Genomic DNA, 25,059 nt, shown 5'->3' with positions numbered 1-25,059 from the left:
GCTGTAATCGCGTTCGTGTTGCGAACGCTTGCGCTGTTGTCCACTAGACGAATCGTGCTGGCTTTCCGGACGCTCGCGATATCGTCCGCTGCACGACTCGTCCTGGCAATGCGGACTCTCGTGCTGTCGCCCGCTGCACGATTCATTCTCGCGTTGCAGATGATCGCGCTATTGTCCGCTGCAAGAATCCTCCACGCGTTGCAGACGCAAGCGCTGTTGTCCGCTGCACGAATCGTGCTCGGTTTGCGGACGCTCGCACAGTCATCCACTGCACGACTCGTGCTCGCGTAGCAGACGCTAGTGCTGTCGCCCGCTGCATGAATGGTGCTTGGGTTGCCGATGCTCGCACGGTCATCCGCTGCACGAATCATGCTCGTGTTGCAGACGCTAGTACTGTCGCCAGCTGCATGAATTGTGCTCTGGTTACGGATGCTCGGACGGTCGTCCGCTGCACGAATCGTGCTCGCGTTGCAGACGCTCACGCTGTTGCCCACTTCACGAATCGTGCTCGGGTTGCGGACACTCGCTCTGTCGTCCACTGCACGAATCGTGCTGGTTTTGCGAACGCTCGCACTGCCGTCCGCTGCACGCCTCGTGTTTGGATTCCGGACGCTCGACCTGTCGCCAGCTCCACGAATCGTGCTCGTGTTTCAGACGCTCGCGCTGTCGTCCGCTGCACGAATCCTTATAGCGTTGCAGATGCTCGTACTGTTGCCCGAAGAACAAAATATGCTCGAGTTGTGAACGCTCGCGCTTTCCTTCGCTTCACCACTCGTTCTAGCGTTGCGGACTCTCCTACTGTCGTCCGTTGCACGCACCGTGCTCGTGTTGTGGACGCTAGCGCTGTCGTCAGTTACACGAATCGTTCTGCAATCAAGAGCGCGAGCGTCCGCAACACTGAGCACGATTCATGCAGCAGACAAAAGCTTGAGCGTCCGCAAGGCGAGCAGGATTTGTGCAACAAACGTGAGCTCGCATCCGCAACGCGAGCATGATTTGTGGAGGAAGAGACCCGAGACGTGTCCTGTTCGGATGGCTTTATTTCTCAACATGATTTGTGCGAAAGACGACAGACTAGAAACGGGTCGGCACCACAGATAGCCGAACCACGCTCTCGGCCGTTCACGCTCGTATTGTTCGCCGCAGTACGTATAATAAACGCAGGGCTGCGTGATCAGTCACCTCTTTATTGGTTCCCGGGTATTTTGTTTTCAAAGTACATTATTTAGTTTGTTGTATTTGTTTGGGTATGTATTTATGTGAACCAGATGCTGCTCCTTCACGATGCATGCTCAGCGCGCCAATAAGTCATGTGAAACACGCGATAGGCTATTTTAGCAATTTTTTGTCTCGTACACTGAGGTCGTAATATGAATCGATACGTCTAGGAGACTTCTTGCATGTGGGGCTTCAAATATAGGTAGTATATTATTCGCATTCCACAAAAAAAGTGTGTGTTACGTGCCAAAAGTGCGGGTCTCGTTTTGACCGTAAACATTTAGTTATTTATAAGATTCATTGCAAGCCCTGAAAGTTAAGGCAGCACGCTGACCCTTATTTCGCGCGAAAACGCGTCTTAAATTTAATCACTTGCGGTTACCTATATATTTAACGAAGCTTACACCAACTAGACCAAGCCCAACCTTGTATCTAGACTTTTTATTACACGGTAACAGAAAAAGTACCGAGTTTGATTGTTGCCTCAATTTGCGTCAAACTCTATCGGTTCTTGGATGCGTCACTGCGATTACAACAATCAACCTCATAATGTCGTTTTTCGGGCATTCTAAAGTCTCGTTCTGTTTTTTTTATTTTTATGAACAATGAAGTTTCTCATGAAAAACGCCACAAATCTCATTGTTAAGAGGTTTAAACGCTACGAACACCCCAAAGCACAAAACATATTGATCTGTAGTTAATGTTAAGATGATTTTTAAAAGGCGACTACACTCGTAGTTAAAACGGCACTGATAGGTCCAAATCATTTGTTTATTATACAAAACGTTTGAAATCGATGCCTCAACATTACCCTCAATATTCGAAACTTGGATACTCAGTATTTATGAAGTAAAAAAAAAATCAAATTCTAAAATCCGACTTTGAAGTTCTCGCACTATCCGCGCCAGTGCAGTGACGTCAAAGATTGAGTCATCCTGCAACTCGAGTTTCTCTCACACTTCCGGGTCGTGTTCGCCCGGGTCCCGCGATCAACCGCTCCGTGCGTGCCCCCTATCGCTGTGAGCAGAAGCCGCTTAACGTTATAGTTTGAAGTTCGTTTAGGGTTCTTTTAGCGTTCTCGAAGTCTTTGAAACGGTGTGTGGTCGAAGAGAACGCGCAGTGAACTTTTGTGAGCGACGTGAGTGGCCACGTCTCGCCGGTTCTGCGTGAAAGGCTGCCCCGGCAGAGTCACAACCGAAACTATGCTACACACACAGACACCAAACCCAGTGGTTTACACCGTTTGATGATTTCCTTTTCAGAGTCTGAGAGGTTGTCGGGCACCTCAAAAAGAGAACTTAGTCTGATTCCCCGACTCACTGATCATCCTCAGTGATACATGAGTCAAGCGGCGACATGCTTTCCGATAGAGGATACGAAGCCAGGAGGCGACTTCACTCCGGACTCCTATTTTTGGTATTTCAAAAAGGGCCTAGGGCGTTCTTCCCGGCTGCGTTAAAAAAACATGCTTTATGAATGCCGTTATTAAATATTCTAAAAATGTCATTTACGAATGTTCTCAATTTTATAATTCATTACCTCACAAATTAAACGAAAAAGGAGCTGAACAGCGGGAGAAGTGCGCAAAAAATTAAAAAAAGGCGCGCGCGCCCGTGGGAGAATATTCTTTTCGCGTTTTGGTGTTGTTGCGCGTCTATAACTACAATTGGCATCGTTTTTTACAACAAAAATAAATACAACCTTTGAGGTGTCAGTGCCCCTTTATGCACAGGGCGCTGTTGCTGACAATCAGACAGCTACTCAAGTCGAACGAACTCCGCGAACTTGACGCCGCGTTGCGGCAACACAGAAACTTCGAGATTATGTCCTTTTATCTTTGTGCTCTCCTTTCGCTGCTTGGTTCCCGTAGGAAGCACAGCTTTATCTGATTCTTTATTAAGGTGAACTGAACACTCGTTGATCGGTACCGCAACAAACTACAGGATCGCTAAGAACGTGAAAATACCTTAGATTCCCTCATCCGCAAGATAGGAAAACAACATCATCACGAGGAACATGTCAAGCGCAAAACTTGTAGTGAAACACAAAATCTTAAAGACATTAAAAAAAAAAAAAGAAAGCCCCAATGTCACTTTTGAAAAAAAAAAATAATTCAGAATTGCTTAGAAACTGCATGTGTAATTATATTTTTGGTTTGTTCATTAAAAATAAACTTTGAACTCCACCCATTTAAAACGTTCATCATTTTGAATGCCAGAACCTACGCTTCAAACTTTATTGCGATGGTGTGTTGTTGATGGGATCGAAAACATAAATGGATAGACACTGAGGGAGAAGACACGAGGGAACCCGGTGATGTAAGAACAGCGAGCCCTGGTTGGAATGACTAGTGGGTAGACGAACGACTAGCTGCATGTGTCTCTACTCATTGTTCGACCGCGTTCGTACGCCGATCACTGTCATCCGGTGCTCGGCGTTTGCTTTCGAAGAGTGAGTACAGACAGAGACAGCTAGTTTGGCGTCTACCTACCAGCCATTCCCAACCAGGGCTTGGTTTTCTTACATCCCCGGGCGCACTCGTTTTCTCCTCTCTCTCAGTTTCTACCCGGATTCTTACGCCTGGAAAATACCAATTTACGTGAAGACCATATGGTCGCGAATTACCCAGTACTGCAAAAATGTGTTTGTGTTAACAAGTCAGAGAAACCTTCAATAATGGACTAACAATATTGAAGTTTTCGTTCGGCGTCCCTTTAAATTCCCATAGACGCATCCATAAGAATTCTGTGGAGGTGTCCTCTCAATGTTATCTTAGCAATGTACTAATATGTAAGCCAGGACGCACGCCTATACCAAAACAACTCTATTCCCCACGTTTGCCGACATTTCTTGCTGGAGTGTAGTTGGGTCGTATTTCGACTTGGCTCTCTTGAGACTTCTCGACGTAAATTAAACACCCGCTTTTCCATGTTAACGTAAGGAAACGTTCGCTGTAGACTGGTTAATCCTGCGGATTTGGTACGCTTGGGGCATTGCGACTATGTCGCAACCAGCCGCAACACTCGCCCCAATCCTCTATCTTCGACGACGCGTCATAGTAAACGTTCATCACACTTGTTTTTGTTTTTTTCCCTTTGGGAGAGGGGAAGGGGGGGGGGGGGGGGAGGGCTGTGTGACGGTGGTCACAAGGAGTTTTTACTATAGCATAACTTCCACCTGGCTACAGAGGTTTATCCACATATTGATGGCATTTATTGTTTGCTTTATGCGTGATCCCGAGGACGACGTTCAAAGCGCACCGGATGAATCCACCGTGAACTGTTTTCCGCAACTGACAATCTTCCGGAGGCCGATACTTATTCATTTTATGTTAGCTTGCTACTCTCAAAAGAGGCTTTTTGATTTTCAAAACCTTCCACTGCGAAGTTTAGTTCTCTAGCAATGAACAAATCTAGCTTTGGCCAAATGCCTGAATCGAGCTGGCGAAAAAAAAAAAAATACAAGACAAAAGAAGTTCGTTTTCAGGATTTATGCTTACGCTTTCACCATGCCACTCGTACGCACTGACTAGGAGGTTCTACCATTCATGAAACATTTTTATTTTACATAGATCACTCATTCCACTATACAATGCAATATATATATATATAACGGGCATGGTGGCGGGAGGCCGAAGGCGTGGGTATAAAACTGAGAAGAAAAAAACCCTTAGTGAAAAACAGCAACAACGGACGATTTAATCTTCGACGTTTCGGCCGGAGTCCGGCCTTCGTCAGGAAGAACTTTTACAGATGAACGCGGGTGGTATTTATACAATGCTACGGTAGAGTCCAAATTTCGGAGGGGTGACGGTTGAAGCTTTCGAGAGAGGGAAGCGTAGGGCTGTTCTTATCCGGTTGAAGAAGCTTGACGGTCGGTGCCAAGTTTCAAGGACGGCGGGATGACGGTTGTAGCTTCTTGAGAGGGGGCGCAGGGTGACTTTGTGTCCGGGCCGGCAGCGGTGACCTATATAGACGATAGCGTACAATAGACGAAAGTTACACGCGCAAACTAAAGTGCTGTCTCAAAAAAAAAGGGCGGCACGGTCACTTGTGTGCATGCAGGCATGCATGAGTCAAACCTGGAAGGGAACAATGTTAAACCTAGAAGTAAAAAGAAATACAATGGATATCAGAACCTGGTAATAAAAGAAAAGTTGATGGTCCAGTTCCGGCCCCAAACACAGTACCACTGCTAACAACAACAACAACAACAAAAAAAGTGTTTTTTGGATTGCTGTTGCTATCGTCTGTTAGCATTTTAATCGATGCCAGAGTACCGGGGCTTTCATTTATTCCTTGTTTAATAGTGTTAAATCGGTAAATTAGGTAGGATTCACGCTGTTCACGTTCGCGATTTGATTTAAATCCAGATTCTAGGAGCGTCACTGACAATTTATCAAAAGAATGTTTTGGGAGAGCGAGATGTTTGGATAAAGGCAGTGCCGGAAGATTTATGGCGTGAGATTTGTGATTATTAAAGCGCAGTCTAAATGCCGTTCTAGTCTGCCCTATGTACTGCATTTTGCATACCGTACACTCGAATAAGTAAATGACATTCGACGAGGCACATGTTAAGTTCCCTTTAATTTTGATCGAGAACTGCGAGTGCGTGCTGCTGGCCGTGCTTGTGTGCTGCATCTGTTTACAGATTAGACATCCTGGGTGCCTGCAAGGCCTACATTCGTTAGGTGGTGGCGATGTATTTATCCGAGAGTTTACTAGCGCGTCTTTGAGGTTACGCGATCGTCTGTGGACTACCCCCGGGGCGGATGGAAACGCGCGTTTAAGGCGCTCGCTTTGTTCGAGAATGTTATAATGTCGTCTCAAGACATTATTTACATTAGGGTGGTTAATGCTATAAGTTAGACATAGATTTGTGCGTTGTGTGGCGCTTTGCGTGGGGCGCGGGCTGATGAGGTCTGCGCGGTTCAGTTGCTTGGCTTTTCTGATTGCATCGTCGATTATACGGGGTGGATACTTTTGTTTCTCTAGCACTGACTTTAAATTTTGACTGCTCGCATCAAAATCTGTCTCTTTTGAACAAATTCGTTTGAAACGATGAGCTTGGCTATAGGGAATGCTGTTCTTGCAATGGTGTGGGTGGTCGCTTTGATAATGAAGGTATTGCTGCCGATCTGTTGGCTTACGGTACAGGCTCGTGGCGAGTTTACTTTCGTCTATCTTAACGTTGACGTCTAGGAAGTTTATTTCGGTTTGAGAGTACGAATGTGTAAAGCGGATGCTCGGATGAGCAGCATTGTATCGACCTATGAAGTCCACCAGCTCCTCCTCAGTGTGCGACCATACAATAAATATATCATCTATAAACCTTTTGTATATTAGCGGCTTTACGGGACATTCAGAAAGGAACTGAGATTCTAATTTTCCCATGAATATGTTGGCATAGTTCGGGGCCATTTTGGTGCCCATCGCGGTTCTGCTAACCTGCCTAAAGTATTTATTGTTAAATTCGAACGTGTTTAGTTCTAAGACAAGCCTCGCTAGAGTAGCGACGACGTGTCCATCTGGGGTATCCGGTTGTTTGTGGAGTTCGTACATGTCAATTAAAGTGAGTATTCCATCATCATGTGGAATATTCGTATACAGCGATGACACATCGAGTGTAACGAGATATGATTCTTTTGGTAAGCATAAATTTGATATTTCTCTTAAGAAGTGAGTTGTGTCTTTAATGTACGAATCAAGAATTGTAGGTATATGTTTAATTAAACTGTCTACATATCCTGATATGGGTTCGGTTACTGTACCTATTCCGGATAGGATTGGGCGCCCTGGGTTACCAGGTTTGTGAATCTTAGGGAGCATGTAGAAGCGGCCCGGAGAAGGCTGTACCGGTTTCATTAATTTATGTTCGTTAGCAGTTATTCTGCCCTCGTCTAGGAGATCCTTAAGAACCGAGGTCACATTCTGAGTGTGGTGCACCGTAGGGTCATCCGCGAGAGGTTCATAAAACTTTGAGTCATTTAGTTGGCGGTTTCCTTCTCGGATGTATTCAGAAGGGCTAAGAATCACAATTGCTCCTCCTTTATCGGCTGGTTTTATTGTTATGTCTGTCCTATTGCTCAGGGTTTTTAAGCTAGCCCGTTCGGATTTAGTGAGGTTATCCCGTCTTCCCGCCTGCCTGCGATATTCCCGCATTATGTCTTTTTGCACAGCGGCTATGTATAAGTCAAGACAATCATCACGGTTAGCTTTTGGCGTCCAGTCGCTCGTTGCACGCTGCTGAGAGGTGTTGGAGCTAGAAGTTTTGTCCAAGAAGTATTCCCGCAATCTTAAATTTCGAGCAAAGTTGTCGAGGTCGCGTAGTAATTGAAATTCGTCAGCAAAACCTGTGGCGGGACAGAAATTTAATCCCCTCGAAAGGAGTCTTTCCTCTTCTGTTGATATAGTCACGCCAGATAGATTAACAATTGTAGTGCCACAAGGGGCACTAGTGCTTGACCTATCGTCTGTTATGCTAATGGCCGGTTGAGTATGTTCGTTATAGTTAAATGATGTCGTGAGCTGAGGTAAAACAGGGTTAGGAACCTTATCGCGCTGTAGCTTACATAGCTTGATTGTTGCGAGGTCATGGTGTTTCTTTTTATCAAATTCAGATAGGGCGCTAATTTCGGATGTCGATAAGGGGCCATTTGAACGGAGAAGTGTAGCTGTCGCGGTCGTTAACTGTTTCACTTGTTTGTCACTATGCTGAATCGCTATTTGGACCAGTTTAAGGGAACCTTCAAGGAGAACTTGTTGCCATTCCGATCGGTCATGTTGGTCGAGGTTTGTGCAGGCGGGAGGAAGGGAAAGCGACATGCCCTTCGGGGTAATGCCTGCGTTAAGGTACACTAGCAAGGTTGATTTACGGAGTTCGTGCCTAATGCGTTTATCTGAGAGCTTTCGTACTTTAAGAAAAGTGGTACTGTAGTTTGGAGTGGAGGAACTGGACTCACCGAACTGTCGTCATTCGTCTTTCTTCGGGTGCGGGGAGCTCTCCACGGCGGGCTTTCGCAGGTTGTAGTATATATTGTTTTAGCAGGTTGTAGTATATATATATATATATATATATATATATATATATATATATGTGTGTGTGTGTGTGTAACTTACATGTTTCTAATTACGCAATATACAACGGTTTAGAAGAGAAAAGAAGGTGAACTGGTTGATACCGGTGCAAGTTCTGATATACGGAAGTTATGTTCGAACATATTGTTCAGCGGTAAAATCGAACTCCTCTGCAGGTTTGATCAAACCCCTCTGCTGTTTGATCGTAGCGGTAGCTGAAATGCTGATCGCTCACGCTCTGGTCGACAGCAGAAAGAGAAAAATAAAAAAAAAGAGTGAAAGAAAAAGATGACTCACTCTTGGATACCTTTTTTTTTACTTCAAACAGTTTAATCAGCGCTCTGCCAACCACTCCGACAATACTGTTAAGAAAAGGCGAAAGGTAACATCTGTTGCTCCTTGACATCACAAGTGTTCTATCCATTGACTGTTATCGGAGCAATAAACACCCAGTCTGTTTGCGCGTGTTTATGTGCTCACTTTTGATAGTTACGTCCGAGGCGTGCAGCCAGCATGGGTCTGTATCATCTTGTCGAAACACGTTTTCGCGAGAAATTTTTATGGATATGCGTTTTTTCGACGCTTGAATGTTTCGTGAACAGATGCTGCTGATACGTTCCGTCGACAAGGCATTTCTTTACTAAGTGGATCGGAGTACTGGCTTCATTTTGTTCACAAGAACCGACTGGAACTAAAGCAAATTCACACATGCGGGTCCGATAGGCCAGAAATAAGAGATAAACTTAGGCATCCAAACAGACCACGCCGCTCGTTTCGCTCGGGGAAACTTTAATATAACCTCAGGCCCAAGATCGCACCTGGCCTCATCGGAAATACCAGGGGTTCGGCAATCTCAGCTACCACCCGGATCTCGGCGACAGAGGCGATGTGCGCGGAAAGACACTTTCGACAGAACGTCGCAAGTTGTGTCGATGAAACAAACACAGAAACCTTTGGATGAAATGAGCTGTCTATGAAACATCCAAGCGTCGGTGAACTGATTGCCACCGGCCAGCATTTGAACCCGCCGTAGCGGTTAACGTGATCGGCCGCGGGTTTATGGTTAAGCGGATGGTGTCCTCGCTAGACGCTCCTCCTCATTCATAAGGACCTCCGCATCCCACAACGAAAAGAAAACGTCGTTCGGATTTGTGGAAAGCTTGTTCCCATACTTAAAAGATGAGCCATGTTGCGCGCACTTGAATGACTGGAATATTCATTTTATACATATCTTAATGTTTGGCAATGTAGGATTATCAAGTTAAAGAATGTACGCCCTGTTACGAATTTTTCATAACTGAAGTCTTTTAATAAATGCTTCAGTCGAAGATCTGATCAAACTCGGTATTTACATATTCAAGGTTCGCATTTTGAATAGAGTAATTATTTGGAGATAACGAAGGATTTGCCCGAAAAACCGGTTCGAAAGGAGACCGTATGAGACGGCACCCGTATCAAACAGCTGCCCCTACAAAACGACTTCCTGCATTTCATAATCTCACGTGACTTGAACGGGTCGACCAGTCTGGTGCCACTCCATATTTCGAAATACTTTTTTTATTCAGCGTTGGCTTTACTAACCTACAATCATGTTTGTACAGCACCCACTTCAAATCTTGGATTACTTAGAAATCACAGCAGCTGTTAGGAGCGTCCTTGTGTAGTTCTGTCTATAAAATTGGAATATTTCGAGGAATGCGGCATAAATTCAGTACAATCTATAGTTTTATTCAGAAAGAAAAGACTACACAAGGGCGACAATGCTCGCAAAGATTAGGGAGCTCGGAAGGTGTCGGGATCAAGCTGGGCGCATGTCATGTGTGAGTGACGTCACACACCGTCATGGAGTCCAATGACGTTATGGTGCGACATGGTGTTATGGTTGGTGTTATGGTTGGTGTCATGTGATGTCACGGTTTTACGTGGTGTCATAATGCCACGAAGACAACACGTGACTCGATAACGTCATGACGTCATGATAACGTCATGAGCGATAACGTCATGAGCTTTCAGAAGCAGATGGCCCGGCCTTGTGACTCTGGGTACCCAGGTGTCCTCCTTGGAGCCGTATGTGAGACAATATGCAGAAAATTCTCAAGAGGATCACCAAGTACCGAGCGAGATAGACAGACTTCACGAGAGAACTTCGCAGTAGTCCCCTACATCCACGGTGTCACCCACCGGCTCAAAAAGGTCGCTGCACGACAAAATGTCAGGGTGGTGTGCTCGGCACCTAACAGAGGGAACTCTATGTGCCGCAGAGTAAATCGGGGCAAGAACCGCCAGCCAACCTGCAACACCGCGCACAGGACTAAGTACGCCATGTGCCAGACTGGTGTAGTGTACAATATTCCAATGTCATGTGGGAGCTGCTACATTGGGCAGACGGGACGCTGCGTTAATGAGTGAGTCAGGGAGCCTGCGGCGTCGATGCAGGGCACGGGAGCTGGGCACCTTGCAGCCGATTGCCGCACGTGCAGGTGCAGGCCCAGTTTTAGCAGCGTCTCCATTATTAACAGACACAGAAATGCCTTTGCGCGCGAGATTTTCTAGGCGCTGGCCATTGAGCAAACCGCCGATGATTGCGTAAGCATGCCCTTCATCACGGTCAGCAAGAAAGAAAGGCAGTTTTTGCATTGTGGCATGGCCCCGTGAAAGGGAATAAGAGGGATACAGTATGTGTCGGGCGGTGTTCTGTGGGTTGGATCAGGGAGGCGTTAGTGACCAAATTTAGGAATTTAATGTAATTAATTATTTTATTTAGTATTTTAATTTAGTAGTGTAATTTAAGAATTTGGGGTGATCCATTGGCATTACTTTAGGTGTGAATCTTTGGGTCGAAGTGATGAAGAAGAAATATAAGGTCTTAGTTGATAGTCAACGGTGTGTATGTCTCTGTTTCTCCCTGTCTGTGTTTTGTCCCTACCGTTCTAGCTGACCATTTTCCTAAAGCAGTGACAGACTTGTATTTTTAGGATGATGACATTAAAATCACCTTCTATTGTAATTGGTAAATTATTTGTAGTCGCAAATTCCAAATGAATATCTAGGAAAGAAAACATTTGCCAAAATTTGTTGAAGGCTTACGATATAAAACGGAACATAGTGTATTTTCCCATTTCAAACTCAAAATTTTATATTCCTCTGTACTTTCTGTAAACGAAAGTAGTTTTTCACACTGAAAGTTTCGATTTACCAATATTGAAACACCCCCCGTTCTGCGTGCACTTTTATTTAAAGAAAAAATTAGTATAGCCTGGTAAATTTAACAATATTACATCAAAAGTAACTTCACATATCTCAAAAAGAATGACATTATTGTCTACTTAATTTTTTTTACGGAGCTGGCATTGAGATGAAAAACACCTATATCTTTTGCACCAAAACAAGTATCAATGCTAGTCGGTAAAACGAGTTCGTAGTAGTTCATAACAAAACAGAGGAGTACCAGCTTTAGAAAGCAACTAGCAAATTTGGAAAAGGTCATCCTCATGGGTAATAGTAACAACGGGAGCGCGATCAAATTCTTTTGACAGGATTTTGCAGTTTTGTACTTAGACATATCGGCATCTACACTCTCGATTTCTAGCCTGGGTCACTCCCAGTGGCCGTTTTAGAGGAGGGCATTAGTGTTCATTCACAAACACTGGCGTGACTGTATCGAAGCAGAGTTCAATAGTAGCGATTCGTTTCTTTTCCGCCTTTTCAAGAATCAGGTCGCGCCTGTGCCTGTGCTGAAACTGCACGATCAAGTTACTTTTTAAGGGGTCTTTGGTTGGCACATGGTGACATGTCTATGTCCTAAATAGCAATGACTTCATTCATCAGTTCAACTATACAACTGATTAGATTCATAAAGTTCCCGTTACTATCTTGTGGAATCCCCTTTATCTCCAGGTTCTGATTACGGGGGTACAGCTTGCATTGAATCAGTCTCAGTTCAGTTTCCCAGGTGTTTTTGAGCATGACGTCATACGATTCTTGAAGACCCACAGTTCGTTTTTAGTTTTTTTTGAAGTCGAGTTTGCTTTTTCGGTTGCATTCACCTTTGCTTTCATCTCCTTATAATCTTTGTTGATAAAGTCCTTGCTAGCTTGTATGCCCTAAGTTTCGTCTGAACGGTACAAAATTCCGTCCTGAAATTGCGTTTAATCGTTTCTCGAAACAATGTGTGTTCTTTTTAAGACCATCCTTATGTTCAGCAAGCAATTTGGTTATGCCTTGGTCATGGCGATAAGAAGGCTATAAAATAAGAATTTTGACAACGAAAGCAGGGCGACAACAAAACATTTGGCAGCAGTAACGACAGCAATACACAGCGGACAAAAACGGTAAGCAAAAAAAAAACAAAAACAACCTGCAATAGTAGCGCGTTTTTTAGACATGATGTCTCAGCGAGCCGTCGCCATTGCCAAAGGGCTGAAAAGAAGTGTGGCCCCTCTTTTGTAGATAAGTGTCGCTGGGAGCGGCAGTCGAAGATGACCAATATCAGCCGCCCACGTCACCCACGCTCTTTAGAAACATGACTTGCACGTAGTTGATTTCGCGCTGGCTTTCCTTGTCGTTGTTCACTCAGCGAAGGTACTATCGTGGACACTGTTAGCTATAACACGGCAGCGCGGCCGCCCCGTACCCCCAGCGCCCCATAGCACGCGCCGTCCGAAACTACGCGCATGCGCCGTGTGGCGGACTCGCTCTTCCCGCCTGCGAGCACACCCTTGCTTTGTCGTCTGCTAGGCACAGAGCAGACGACGCCACAGCGCTCGCCAATTTTCGCTGAACATGGTTCAGCGAACCACCGCGTAAGAGGTGCCCACGGTTGATTCCCTGACTCCGCTGGCTAAGGATAATCATCGTATACTAAATGTAACATCACGGTATATTAATTTTTTTTTATGAGACAAACTTGCAGTTATAATTCGTTTCGCTACGAGACTATGTGACCCACCAAGCAGCGACAAAAGCACTTTTTGCACTTTATTGGGTCCCCCGGTGATGCACTCCGTGACGTTGCACCTTTGCCGCTATTTGATTGGCTCTGGCGTTTTGAAGCGTACGCTGCGGTCGGACTTAAGGTGAAATGGAGTATAGCAGTCCATTTCTGTATCACACCTGCTGCGCTCATACTGGTTTGCGAACGCATATCGGTAAAAATGCTGTTTCTGACAAAGCAAAAAAAAAAAAAAAAATCTTAAACAGGGGTTATGCCCTAATGACTCTGCAATCCGCCCCAATAAAAATCGGTGGTTGAAAATGAGTTTGTGACCAGTTCGCTATAGCGAGGGTACCAGACGAGCAGCACTGTAGCATCGCCTGCTCTGCGCCTAGCGGACGGCATAGCGAGGGTGTGCTCGCAAACGGGAAGAGCGAGTCCGCCACACGGCGCATGCGCGGAGTTTCGGACGGTGCCTGCTATGGGGCGCTGTTGGTACGGGACGGCCGCCGCTGCCGTGTTATAGCTAACAGTGTCCACGATAGTACTTGAGGACGGCCTGTTATAGGTGGTATCAGGGGCAGGCTGGCAATGGGTAGCGCATATTTTGAGACACGATGTCTCGGCGAGTCGTCGCCACTGCGAAAATGCCAAAAAAAGAGTACCTAGAGGGCAGCCATATAACATATACTGTGTAAAAAATGTAAAAGAAATTCTGTTGGCTTTTCAGAACCACAGACCCTTAGCTCTGACCATACAATAACTTTAAAAAGCTTTTTTTTTTTTTTTTTTTTGTAAACTGATACTTAGAAATTCTTTTATTATTTTTTTGATATAAAGTGGAATTGACAAGATATTTACCGGGCAGTGTCTTTAAAATGTTTGTTCAATCCTAGCTATATATCCTCGCAAGCGACAGGCGCTTGCGAGGATATATAGCATCGTGAAATAAACATAGAACATTGCTTATCGGTTTACTTTGGGAGAGGGAATACTGGCATCATATATTGGGTATTTATTTGTGCGTGAGTTTAAAACCTTTATAAAAATATTTAAAATGTGTTATACGTGCAAAATTGTATCATAGATTCAATGATTCCTCCAGCGGCAATATGAGAAAACAAATCGAATTCAATTAGAAGTTTTGATTCCAATTTTATAAATCAACGAAAACTGCCGTTTTTGGTGTTTATTGGGTGGTTCCATGCCATCGCTGTAATAAACGAAGGAGGTTTTGGGTGGTACAAATAATTTATTGGCAACTACGAGATTAAGAACACACTCCTGGTATCTTCCAGTCCGGTGTTTTTATCTCCCAGTCCACTCTTGTGGACACTCTTCTTCAATTTCTGTAAGAAAATGCAACGTACTCAAGTTAAACGCACCATACATAATTATTTTTTCAACGTTAGCGAATGCAATACTATAAAGCTTTCCAATAATACCCTTATTGTGTGCTGCCATATTTGTCCACTGGGCTGTCGAACGCGTTCTTAGCGGGCTAAGTAAGTCTCTTCTACGAATTATGAGACGCCGCGCACGCGTTGACAGGCAAGTGAACAATCATTTTTCGCCTAGATGATAAGCGCTCGAAAGTTCTATGATCGCGAACAACGTTCTGTGGCATTTCATAATAAATGAAGATTGGGTGCGCAGCTTTGATGTACGCTCAAGGCGGACAAGCACTCTAGCTCCCATAGCTTTGACTCCATAGTGGCAGGAAGTTAACCGCGGTATAGGTAAGGCCCACTGGCATCATTACAAAAGCTATCTGACACTTCTCCCAGCGGACCAGGACCCATGCCTTAGGCTTCGTCATAAATTTCATAGATCAAAACAGAAGACGCCACTTACACTTCCTCTTGCGAAGAAGGGCAGCGTAATCGTTGAAACCACCAAGGCCATAACCGTAGTTCAGACCGTAGCTTCCAAGACCGTGACCGAAGCCGTAGTGGCCGACGCCGTAGCCCAGAGTGCCGATTCCGTAGCCGTAAACTGGGGCGTGGGCAACGGTGGAGATAGCTGGGGCAGCGTGGTAGGTGGTGGCCACCTTGGAAACAGCTGGGACTGCAGCGTAGGTGGCGACTGGGGCAACTGCGTAAGAGGCAACAGCTGGAGCAGCGTGATAGGTGGTGGCAACCTTAGCCACAGCTGGGGCGGAATATGTGGTGACAGCTGGAGCAGCGTGGTAGGTAGCGATAGCTGGGGCGGCCTGGTAGGTGGTGGCAACCTTGGTGACTGCTGGGGCGGCAGCGTATGTGGCAACTGGGGCAACAGCGTAGGAAGCAACAGCTGGGGCGACCTGGTAGCTGGCCACCTTGGTCACAGCTGGGGCAGCGTGATAGGTCTGGTAGCTGGCTACAGCTGGGGCAGCGTAAGTGGTGGCAACCTTGGCCACGGCTGGAGCAACAGCGTAGGAGGTGACGGCTGGGGCGGCGTAAGTGGTCGCAACCTTCGCCACAGCTGGAGCCACAGCGTAGGAGGCGACGGCTGGGGCGGCGTAAGTGGTCGCAACCTTCGCCACAGCAGGAGCCACAGCGTAAGAAGCGACAGCTGGAGCGGCGTGGTAAGAAGTGGACACAGTGCGGCTCACAGCTGGAGCAGCAACAGCGTAGCTGGCGACTGGAGCAGCGACCGAATAGCCGGTCAGTCCAGAGTAGCCAAAGCCGTGGCCAAGACCGATAGCGTGGCCATAACCGAGACCACTGCCGTAGCCAAGGCCATAACCGTAGCCAAGGCCGTAGCCATAGCCAAGACCTCCCTGGACGTAACCGGCGAAGGCGCTGGTGGCCAGGGCCAGAAGAAGGCACGCACGGAACTGAAAATATCAGTTTGATAGTTTATTAAGTTTGGGTTAATATCAAGACCATGTAATCTTAGTTTTTCATTAAAATATGACAAGTTTTCTACCCGTTGCAGCAGTTAATTTGATCAGTAGCAAAGACTGAATACGTGGTGTCTTCAACACTCATCCTGCATAGTGATGGCGGGAGGATACGTTGATGTGGCCCCTCATAGCGTGAAATGTCAAAATAGCGACAGGGGGTAATTGAACTCATCAAAATTACTGGGAAAGTCAATGAAGTTGGTGTGGTTTTGGCTTTCATGCAAGATGAAATTCGCTTTTCTCATTCCATAAATATAGGCGGCAGATCTTATGTGGTTAAAGTGCCGCTTCAATTTTAGAAAGCTTTTGTCAAAACGACAAAGGAGTTGCAAAAAAAAAAAAACGTGTCCATTCATATATATTTTTTATAGACTCTTTTAGCCGGAGTGAGTGACTATGTTTCGTTTGTTTGACTAAATGTACTTTCTACGCGCGATGGATTGTCTGAGGAGCACCTGAGGTGGCACGGTTCAGTCTAAGAACGTTCCATTTGTTACGCGTTTCGCTCGTCAGATTTTACTAACTCAAACACCAACATATTATTCTATAGAGAACTCCCACTGATATATTTTATAAGATAACGTAAGATAGTGAGTTTGATTAAGAAATTTTTACTCGAATGTTGGTGGCTAAATTTCGTTTCTGCGTCACACATCTGGATTTAATGGAACGTATTACAAAACTAGATATTTAATGAAAGCAGTTGTTGAAAAGTCTCCCGACATAGATGTACGATACTTACTCCGGTCATGATGTGGTCCAGAGCTGAGGAAGTTCGAACTGCTGTATAAGGTGCCTGGTAATCCTTTTATATGATGGCGATAACGGGAAAAGTGAAATGCATAAAAAAATAATTACCGAACACGTTTTGATAATCAATAAAATCCTAGTCCTATCGTTTCTGCTGAGTGCCGCACTGCGATTTCTGACAAGCGAGGAAAGGTTACTAGGAAGTCCTGGAAAGCGAGCTCATAGAGAATACTTAAGAAGGGGAATTTCAATTGGAGGAATCTCTAACATCTCAAGATCCGTCTCAGTTTTTTATCAATTTTAAAAGGGCCGGAATTGTATGAATAATAGCAATCCGCTCCATTACTTAAGCATTCACATCACGGAAGTTAAGCAAGGGCTTCATAACCTTTATGGACTTTTTTAGGATCGGAACGTCGGATGCCATATTGTCATTCTCTTAGTGTGTGGTTGGTATAATTCGGTTAATTATATTTATCAATATTATAAAGCACATGTTGTGTATTACGTATACTTACACTGTGCTTGTGTTTATATCTGTAGTTACACGCATACCCGTACTTGTACTGGTTTTACTCTTACCTATACATATGTATATTCATAAGCTTGTACTTTTACTCGTACTTATAACTAAACCTACACTTATACTTTTATTGGTACTTGTGATTGAACTTTGTATTTGCACTTGTACTTATTAACTAGTTGTGCTACTATTAATTTACAGGCAATTAGCACGCACCAAAGTAGTAATCCAGGTATGTTTTTAATATTGCAAGTAAAATAATATTTTAAATACCGATCCTAAAATAGTCACTGCTTCATTCATCTTGATCGCAGGAAAGAAACGTTCTGGGAACTATATTTTGTGTTTTAAGTAACTTTTTGAACCATGTTGTGACAGGTATTTATGCGGGAAATAAATAAATTGGGACTCTTTTAAGAGGGAAGAACAAAATAAGCCAACTTTCACCAGTTAGGATGGACGTTTCTCCATTCGCAATTAGATATTGTTTCTTACAGATTTTTTAAAAACCGGAGACGACGGACGAAGAAAAAGGGGACAACACACGTATCTATTATATTTGTTCGGAAAACGACAGCTCACAACTAGCCAAATGAAGCCAGTGCGAGTGGTAACAAAGGGAACACATCAAACGTATTCGCGTCTCCAGCTCGTCGATCGCCCTCCCGTGGTGGAAATGGGAAGCGCTCTAGTGAGGGTCCCCCGATTCTCCTGCTCAGCGGGCACGGCGGAACTGCTCGCGATCATGGCTCGCGAAATGTCATTTCCGAATGCAAACAGCACTCTTCACTGTCCCAACGTGGTGCTGCAGCCAGTATGGTATTGTACCTTATTAGAGAGTTTTAGTATTGCGTATAGAAGCAAACGCAAGCGCTGTGCGTTTGCGTTAGGGTGGCGTGCTCCACGTTGCGCGTGCGTATCGCCGCCATGCTCCGATCCAAGACCGCAATTTTGGGTTCCGCGCACGCGCAGCGTGGAACACGCAAAGCTAACAGAAGCACACAGCGTTTACGTTCGCTTGTATACGCAATACTAAAACTCACAACTGTTTCACCGGCTTCCAACGCCAACGAAACGTGCTGCAGTGAGCAGACGCGCAAGCAGGTAGGCGTTCCTTCGAACTGGAAAGGCTGAGATTGGCAAAACGACGGCGAGCAAAGACGGAAGTAAATAACTGTCAAAGAAAGAGTAGTAATTAAAAAAAAATAATCCGTTCTTTTTTGTTGTTGTATTCCCGGGGGGGGGGGGGGGGGGGGGGGGATTTGGTCTGGAAGTATATTGGTGGCGACTTTCAAAGTTATGCCGATTCTCAAAAGTCGCTACTTTGGCAGCACCCTCAATTAATCTAATTTTACATGAATTTCTCACATTAGCTAGAATGTTGTCATTGATTTTAGACTTTATTTATTTTGTATCTTGGTAATTGAAAATGCTGCAATGGGCACCAGTGATGATAATTAGCACACTTTAGATTGTCCTAGTTGTTCGCGCGTTTGAAATTAGATCATAAGCAAGTAATTACTTTAGAGCTCGAAAAAATTGCGTATTAAGATATCTTAACTTTAATATTTATATGATTATATTAATACAAATCGCGGCAATGTATGCCCCCAATTAGCGCAACGATCACAAAATACGCTATTTAACCATAATAGTCTTTCCTAGAAGGTATAATTTTATTTTCTTTTTAGCGGAAGAAAACCTCTGACATCGTTATCAAGATAGACAAACAGTCAAACGCTGGATGCCATATAAACTCCTATGCGTCACGCGTTGCTTTAAAAACACGCACACTTCAGCTGCCTGACTGGGATTCCGTTTTTGAATTTTTCTAGTGAGAACAGCGTTTCTTAAGTCATTCGTTTTTTGAACATATTGTATACATTCGATTTATTCTGTTATTCTTGTGCTGGGAAAAATGTTACAGCAGTTAATTATCAAAATACCCAAAAAGCCATTGAAAGGCCCGCAGTTCATTATTTCATATGAAAATTATCTTAGCGAGAAAACGCAACAAGAACGCACAAATATCAGCACTGATTTTTTCAACAAATAATAATATTCTATGTTACCTCTAAAGTGTAAGAAAGACCCTGTATTTAAAAGGACGAAAGTTTCCGCGAACAACTTCTTTAACTAAATAGCTACGGTGTCAGACACATTTTCAGTTATAGAAGAGCCTGAAATTAAGACATATAACGAGAAAGTTAATTCCAAAATAAAGGTTAGTTTCGGTTTCTCTACGGAATTAAAACGTAGCTCCTGGCCTAAATATTACGGTAAAAACCGTTTTTGTTTTCAGCATAAAGAGGTGACCTGCGCTCATATCATCCTAGCTTCCTCGTAATACCAAATATAGTCTGCCTCGCTCAGTGAAGCCGGCACACTAGACAGGCTCAGCAGCGGCACGCATCTCCGACCCTCACTAAACCCGCCATTTTGGAAAACGAGTGGCGCCACCTCTAGTGAATTGGAGTCGCGAATGCCTTTACCGGTCTACTTCAGATACTCTGTATCACTTTGAAATTATATTTTTTGTAACCAGAATGGCACAAGCTTATTAGACACTTTTTCTTTAAAATACATGCGTCAGTCCGCCTCATGTGAACATACAATGTTGAAGACTTTTTGAGAAACATGTTTATATTGAAGCAATGGTGTGGGCTGTTGACACGGGATCTGTCGGCAACTTGGAGTTGGCGCCATCAAAATTGTTTTTGACTGGAATGTACGGGGGCTTGGGAAAAGGAAGAGGGAAGGGGTGGAGTTTTGGGAAAAGGAAGGGAAAAAGAGGGGGACGAGGGTGGCGAGTGACATATAAGTTTGTCCTGTAAAATAAAGTTTGTAGCTGCGTTTGAGACTTCGTCCCTGTCGTTCTGTGTTTTGTCCCTTGTCCGTATCCCCAGTCTCGGGTTACAACTATGCTCATGTTTATATTGTTCTTATTAACCTTATGGTCATTAAATATATTATCCGTATTATTTATTTATTTATTTATTTATTCATATTACCCCTAAAGGCCCTCGTGAGAGGGTATTACATAGGGGGGTACATAAATTGTTCCAATAGGAACTAGTACACAGTGAACAACATATGAGAATACTAGAAAACAATCAATACACTTAATAATAAAAAGAAAATAAAGGATACACTCAGAAACGAATAAAAAAACATACACTCACTCATCACACTGCAATAAAGCTGAGTCAAGGAAAAAACAAAATAGTACAGATTTGCACTGCACGTTCCGGAAGAGAGGAAACAACAATGTAAAACAGCAAAAGTTAGATGGCATCAGTATTTTGAATTTGTTCTTGAAACTTCGTGGTGTCTTTTTCTGAGGCAATGTGCGATGGTAGATTATTCCAATCGATTGTGGTACGTGGAATGAATGACCGGGAAAAAGCAGATGACTTACAGGTTACGCGTTTAACTTTGTAGGGGTGACCGTGGCGTGGAAAAATAACGGCAGGTGGCTCGAAGAAATCACCGTGAAGTGACGCGTGGTGGTAAAGTTTATGGAAAAGAGCTAGATAGGCGTGAAAGTTTGCGACGATGGAGTAGTTCGGGTAGCTCTGCTCGGCGTTTTAGTGCTGTGACGCTGGAATGACGTGAATAATCTGAAAATATGAAGCGAGCGGCACGATTTTGCAGTGATTCAATGTCGTTTATGATGTAAGCATGTTCGGGATCCCAAATGGCTGATGCATATTCTAATTTTGGACGTATTAGTGTGGAAAAGGCAAGTTTGCGTATGTTAGGAGGAGCCTGTTTAAGGTTACGCTTGAGGAATCCGAAAGAGCGGTTAGCAGCCGCCAGGGTGAGCTTTATATGGTAGTGCCATGACAGATCAGGTTGCAAATGAATTCCAAGATATTTATAAGTGGAGACGAGGTCAACAGTATTATTATTTAACACATAGGAGGTAGGAATCCGGGGCACGTGATTAGTAAAAGACATAAACTTTGTTTTAGAGCAGTTTAGGGTCATTAGCCAGGAAGAGCACCATGCATTGATAGCATTTAGATCAGTTTGCAAAGCTTTCTGGTCATTGACAGAGGAAATTATTCTGTAAATTACACAATCGTCAGCAAAAATTCTAATTCGGGATGAGACACAAGATGGCAAGTCATTAATGTAGACTAGAAACAGTAGTGGACCTAGTACGCTACCCTGTGGGACTCCCGAGGTTACTGGTTCGAAGGAAGAGTTACAATTGTTAGCGGACGTGAACTGTTTTCTAGACGAAAGGAAATCTTTTACCCATGCCAAAATGTTAGGGTGAATCTTAAGCCTGGACAGTTTGGTTAGAAGCCGGTGATGAGGGACACGATCAAAAGCTTTAGAAAAGTCGAGGAAAACAGCATCAACCTGGGATCCACCGTCAAGAGCTGAATATATGTCATGAATGAAGCCGGCGAGCTGCGTGTCACATGAGTATCCTCGGCGAAAACCATGCTGATATTTATGTATGATGTTATGATCTTCCAGGTGGTTAATTACTTGTGTGTGTATTATATGTTCAAGAAGTTTACAAATGGTACTGGTTAACGAGATGGGACGATAGTTTAATGGCGATGAGCGTTCACCAGACTTGAAGATGGGAATTACTTTGGCGATTCGCCAGTCATGTGGGATGCAACCTAACGATAACATTTGTGAAAAAAGGGCTGACAGTATGGGACAGATGCTAGCTGATATATTCTTTAGTATCTTATTATTAAAGCCGACATGATCAGAAGCAGTAGAAATTTTGAGCTTATTTAGTAAGGAGTATATACCCGCTTCAGTTATTATTATTTCTGGCATGCTGATATCAGGAATGAGGTTAACTTTCGGGCATGACGAGATGTCTTCACATGTGAATACTGATATGAATGCGTCGTTAAAAACCTGTGCGCACTGAGACATGGGAATGACGTCATTATTACTGGCGGTCATGCTTACCAGTATATTTTATTATTAATTAATATTAATGCGCTCAAGCTTACCAGTATATTTTAATATCAATTACACTCGACACTATTTATATCTAGATCTTTTTTAAATAAAAAGATACTTTTAACTGACGCCTACAAAATTAATGGAACGGCACATTAAATACAGCCTGTCTTGAACACTCTTTCTGTCGCACATTTGTAACTCAGTGTGGTTCACTTCAAGTGTTTCAAACCGAATTTGAGAAGGGTGTGTTTAACTAAAATTGAAAGCTAACGAACGACTGGTACGTTTTCGTACAACGAAGCCATATTATGATTGCCCATAAAATCTCGCTTTGATATGTACCGAGTTTCCTCTAAATGCATTCAACAGAAGTATCCCGCTTAGATTTGTACGGAAGTTTCAAATGGCTTCCATCCCGATACGCACACACATAACCTGACTTACGTGTCGTGCTAGGCCCATGAAAGAGTGGCAGTGTGAGTTTTGCTTCAAAACCCACCGTTAGACGCTGCATTTGATAAATGGGGAAGAATTCATAATAAATTTCTTCGGGATACGTTACGAATGTTGCATTATAAGAATGGCCCTATTGAAAAAAACCAGCATAAGCTGGTCCCAGCTTCAAGCTGGGTTATTGCCCCAGCATGCCCAGCTTGGCAAGCTGGTCATGCTGGTTGATCTGGTCCCAGCTTCAAGCTGGGTTATTGCCCCAGCATGCCCAGCTTGGCACGCTGGTCATGCTGGTTGATCTGGTCCCAGCTTCAAGCTGGGTTATTGCCCCAGCATGCCCAGTTTGGCATGCTGGTCATGCTGGTTATACTGGTCATGATGGTGGACTCCCCAACCAGTTTAACCTGTTTAAATTAATACACAGGATAAACAAGCCAAGCTTTTCAGAAAAGCCAACTCGGCATCCAATTTATTATTTTCGAACTTGCGGCCGCCTCACATGAACTCAGATGCTGCATATCCTCGGCGCTGACACAGTACTAACCGACGCACAGACAGTGCTTCTCGGTGCAAAGCCAACAATGTTAATAAAACCAGATTGCTTATCTTTCAACACGAAAAATACTAGACACACGCCAAAAACAGGCAATAGCTATAGAAAAAACTACACGGATGAGAGAAGCGAACCTGGGTCCCGCCAGTGATGGGGGCGAAGCGGCAACTTGCGTGGTCGGCAGAGGTGAGGAAATCCGTGTGGCTTGGATGGCATTGGCGATACTCCTCGGCACCACCGTCATTCACGAGCACACACACGTTCGAAGACACGAAGCGACGCTTCAGTCGGGACGTCCGACATCTTCCCGCACTGAACGGACTGCCGCTCGCTGTCTCCTCAAAACCCGCTTCGCTTGCATCGTCGTTCGACTAGTCTCCAAACAACGCGCACAGAGCCGTCCCTTCGAAAATCTGCCCAAGATAGCCAAACGCGTCTAAAACTCTCCGTTCCTACCACTCTCGCTCTCTCTATCTCTTTTTTCACACACAAAGGTAGCTTGCAGCGCGCCTGACGCGCCCTGTCGTCTACCAAAAACGAGAAGACAAAGAACAGGACGTGGCCTCGTTTCAGCCTAAGCCGACCTTGGCGCGCGCGCTCCCAGCAATGCCAGTTCGGCTGTCTCTAGCCGACCTTGGCGTGCGCGCTCCCAGCATGACCAGCTTGACCACCACGATTATTAGTTCGACCAGATTCGCCAGCTTGTCTCCCAGCATGACCAGCTTGTCTCCCAGCTTGACCACATTGGCTCCATGGAAAACCAGTTTGACCAGTTAGGACCAGACTGGCTCCCAGCTACACCAGATTGAATCTAAAACCAGATTCTAGTTAGACCATGCTGGTTTTTACTTAAACCAGACTGACCACCTGAAATTCTACCTTGCCCAGCTTAAACCAGCTTGATTGCCAGTTAAACCAGTTTGACTACCACATTGACAGATTGACCAGCTTAGTTACCAGCTTGGCCAGTTTGATTTTCATGGTGGTTTTCCCAATAGGGGGTGCTTTCTACAAATCATTATTAGCCGCGTCTTGAAGTTCAAATATGCGCAAAACAAAATTTGTCAAAGAAAAACTCCACGGAGGCTCCTCTTAAATGCTCATATGTGCATGATACGAGCAGGAGGGGCGCCTTTCCAGGTAGAACAGTTTTAGAGACGAAATTGGGTTCTTGTCTTAGAGTTTGGGAACTTAAAAGGCCAGGAGTAGAAAAAGTAAAATGAACATTTACGTTTCTTTGTCCACAGTATGGGTATCTTGTTCATAATTCACCAAACAAGTGCCGAACTTAGTCCCACTGCTAGTAGTTTGGGTGTCATCAGGCATCTTTAAGCCTAAGTTACAAAGTAAGTTGCAGAGTTATACATCCCGTTTGGTTCCTCAGCTCTCATATGACAACTTATGCTCTAAATTGCCAAAATAACGCTAAATTTAGGTTTAACTGTTTATTCTTCAGTTGATACGCTTCATCTTGGGCTCAAGTCTGGCGTTTCGAAAAATTTTCGGCGAGTCAAAAAGAGACCCTATCAACGCAAAAAAAAAGTGCTCTGGCAATAATGGGTATTTTGGAGCAAAACAGCATTAGGCTCAGTTAGGCCCCTAGTGTCGACATATAAAATATACAGAAAGGGATCCTTGCTTATGATGATATGGTGGGTGGTAATCACGGCTAAGTAGGAACTCGTTGTTCACCAACCAAACCTAGGTCTCAGTCTCCCAGAGCGA

The 25,059-nt window shown here is 44.4% G+C and overlaps 1 protein-coding gene across 1 annotated transcript in view; it reads right to left on the bottom strand.

Annotated features, from left to right (window-relative positions):
* Window positions 1-14,459: 14,459 nt before the first annotated feature.
* LOC115314338 (cuticle protein 16.5-like) overlaps window positions 14,460-25,059 on the bottom strand; it is an 88,597-nt gene continuing 77,997 nt past the window's right edge. The window contains exons 2-3 of the mRNA XM_042290230.1: window positions 15,082-16,045; window positions 14,460-14,576 (exon numbers count right to left, since the gene is read on the bottom strand). Coding sequence (XP_042146164.1) covers window positions 14,575-14,576; window positions 15,082-16,045 — 966 coding nt within the window. The 3' untranslated portion in view covers window positions 14,460-14,574. The remainder of the gene's footprint in view (window positions 14,577-15,081; window positions 16,046-25,059) is intronic.

This window comes from Ixodes scapularis, unplaced genomic scaffold, assembly GCF_016920785.2.
Source record: "Ixodes scapularis isolate PalLabHiFi unplaced genomic scaffold, ASM1692078v2 PGA_scaffold1__304_contigs__length_218370807, whole genome shotgun sequence".
NCBI classification, from domain to species: Eukaryota; Metazoa; Arthropoda; class Arachnida; order Ixodida; family Ixodidae; genus Ixodes; species Ixodes scapularis.
This window is presented reverse-complemented; position numbering and strand designations above follow the sequence as displayed.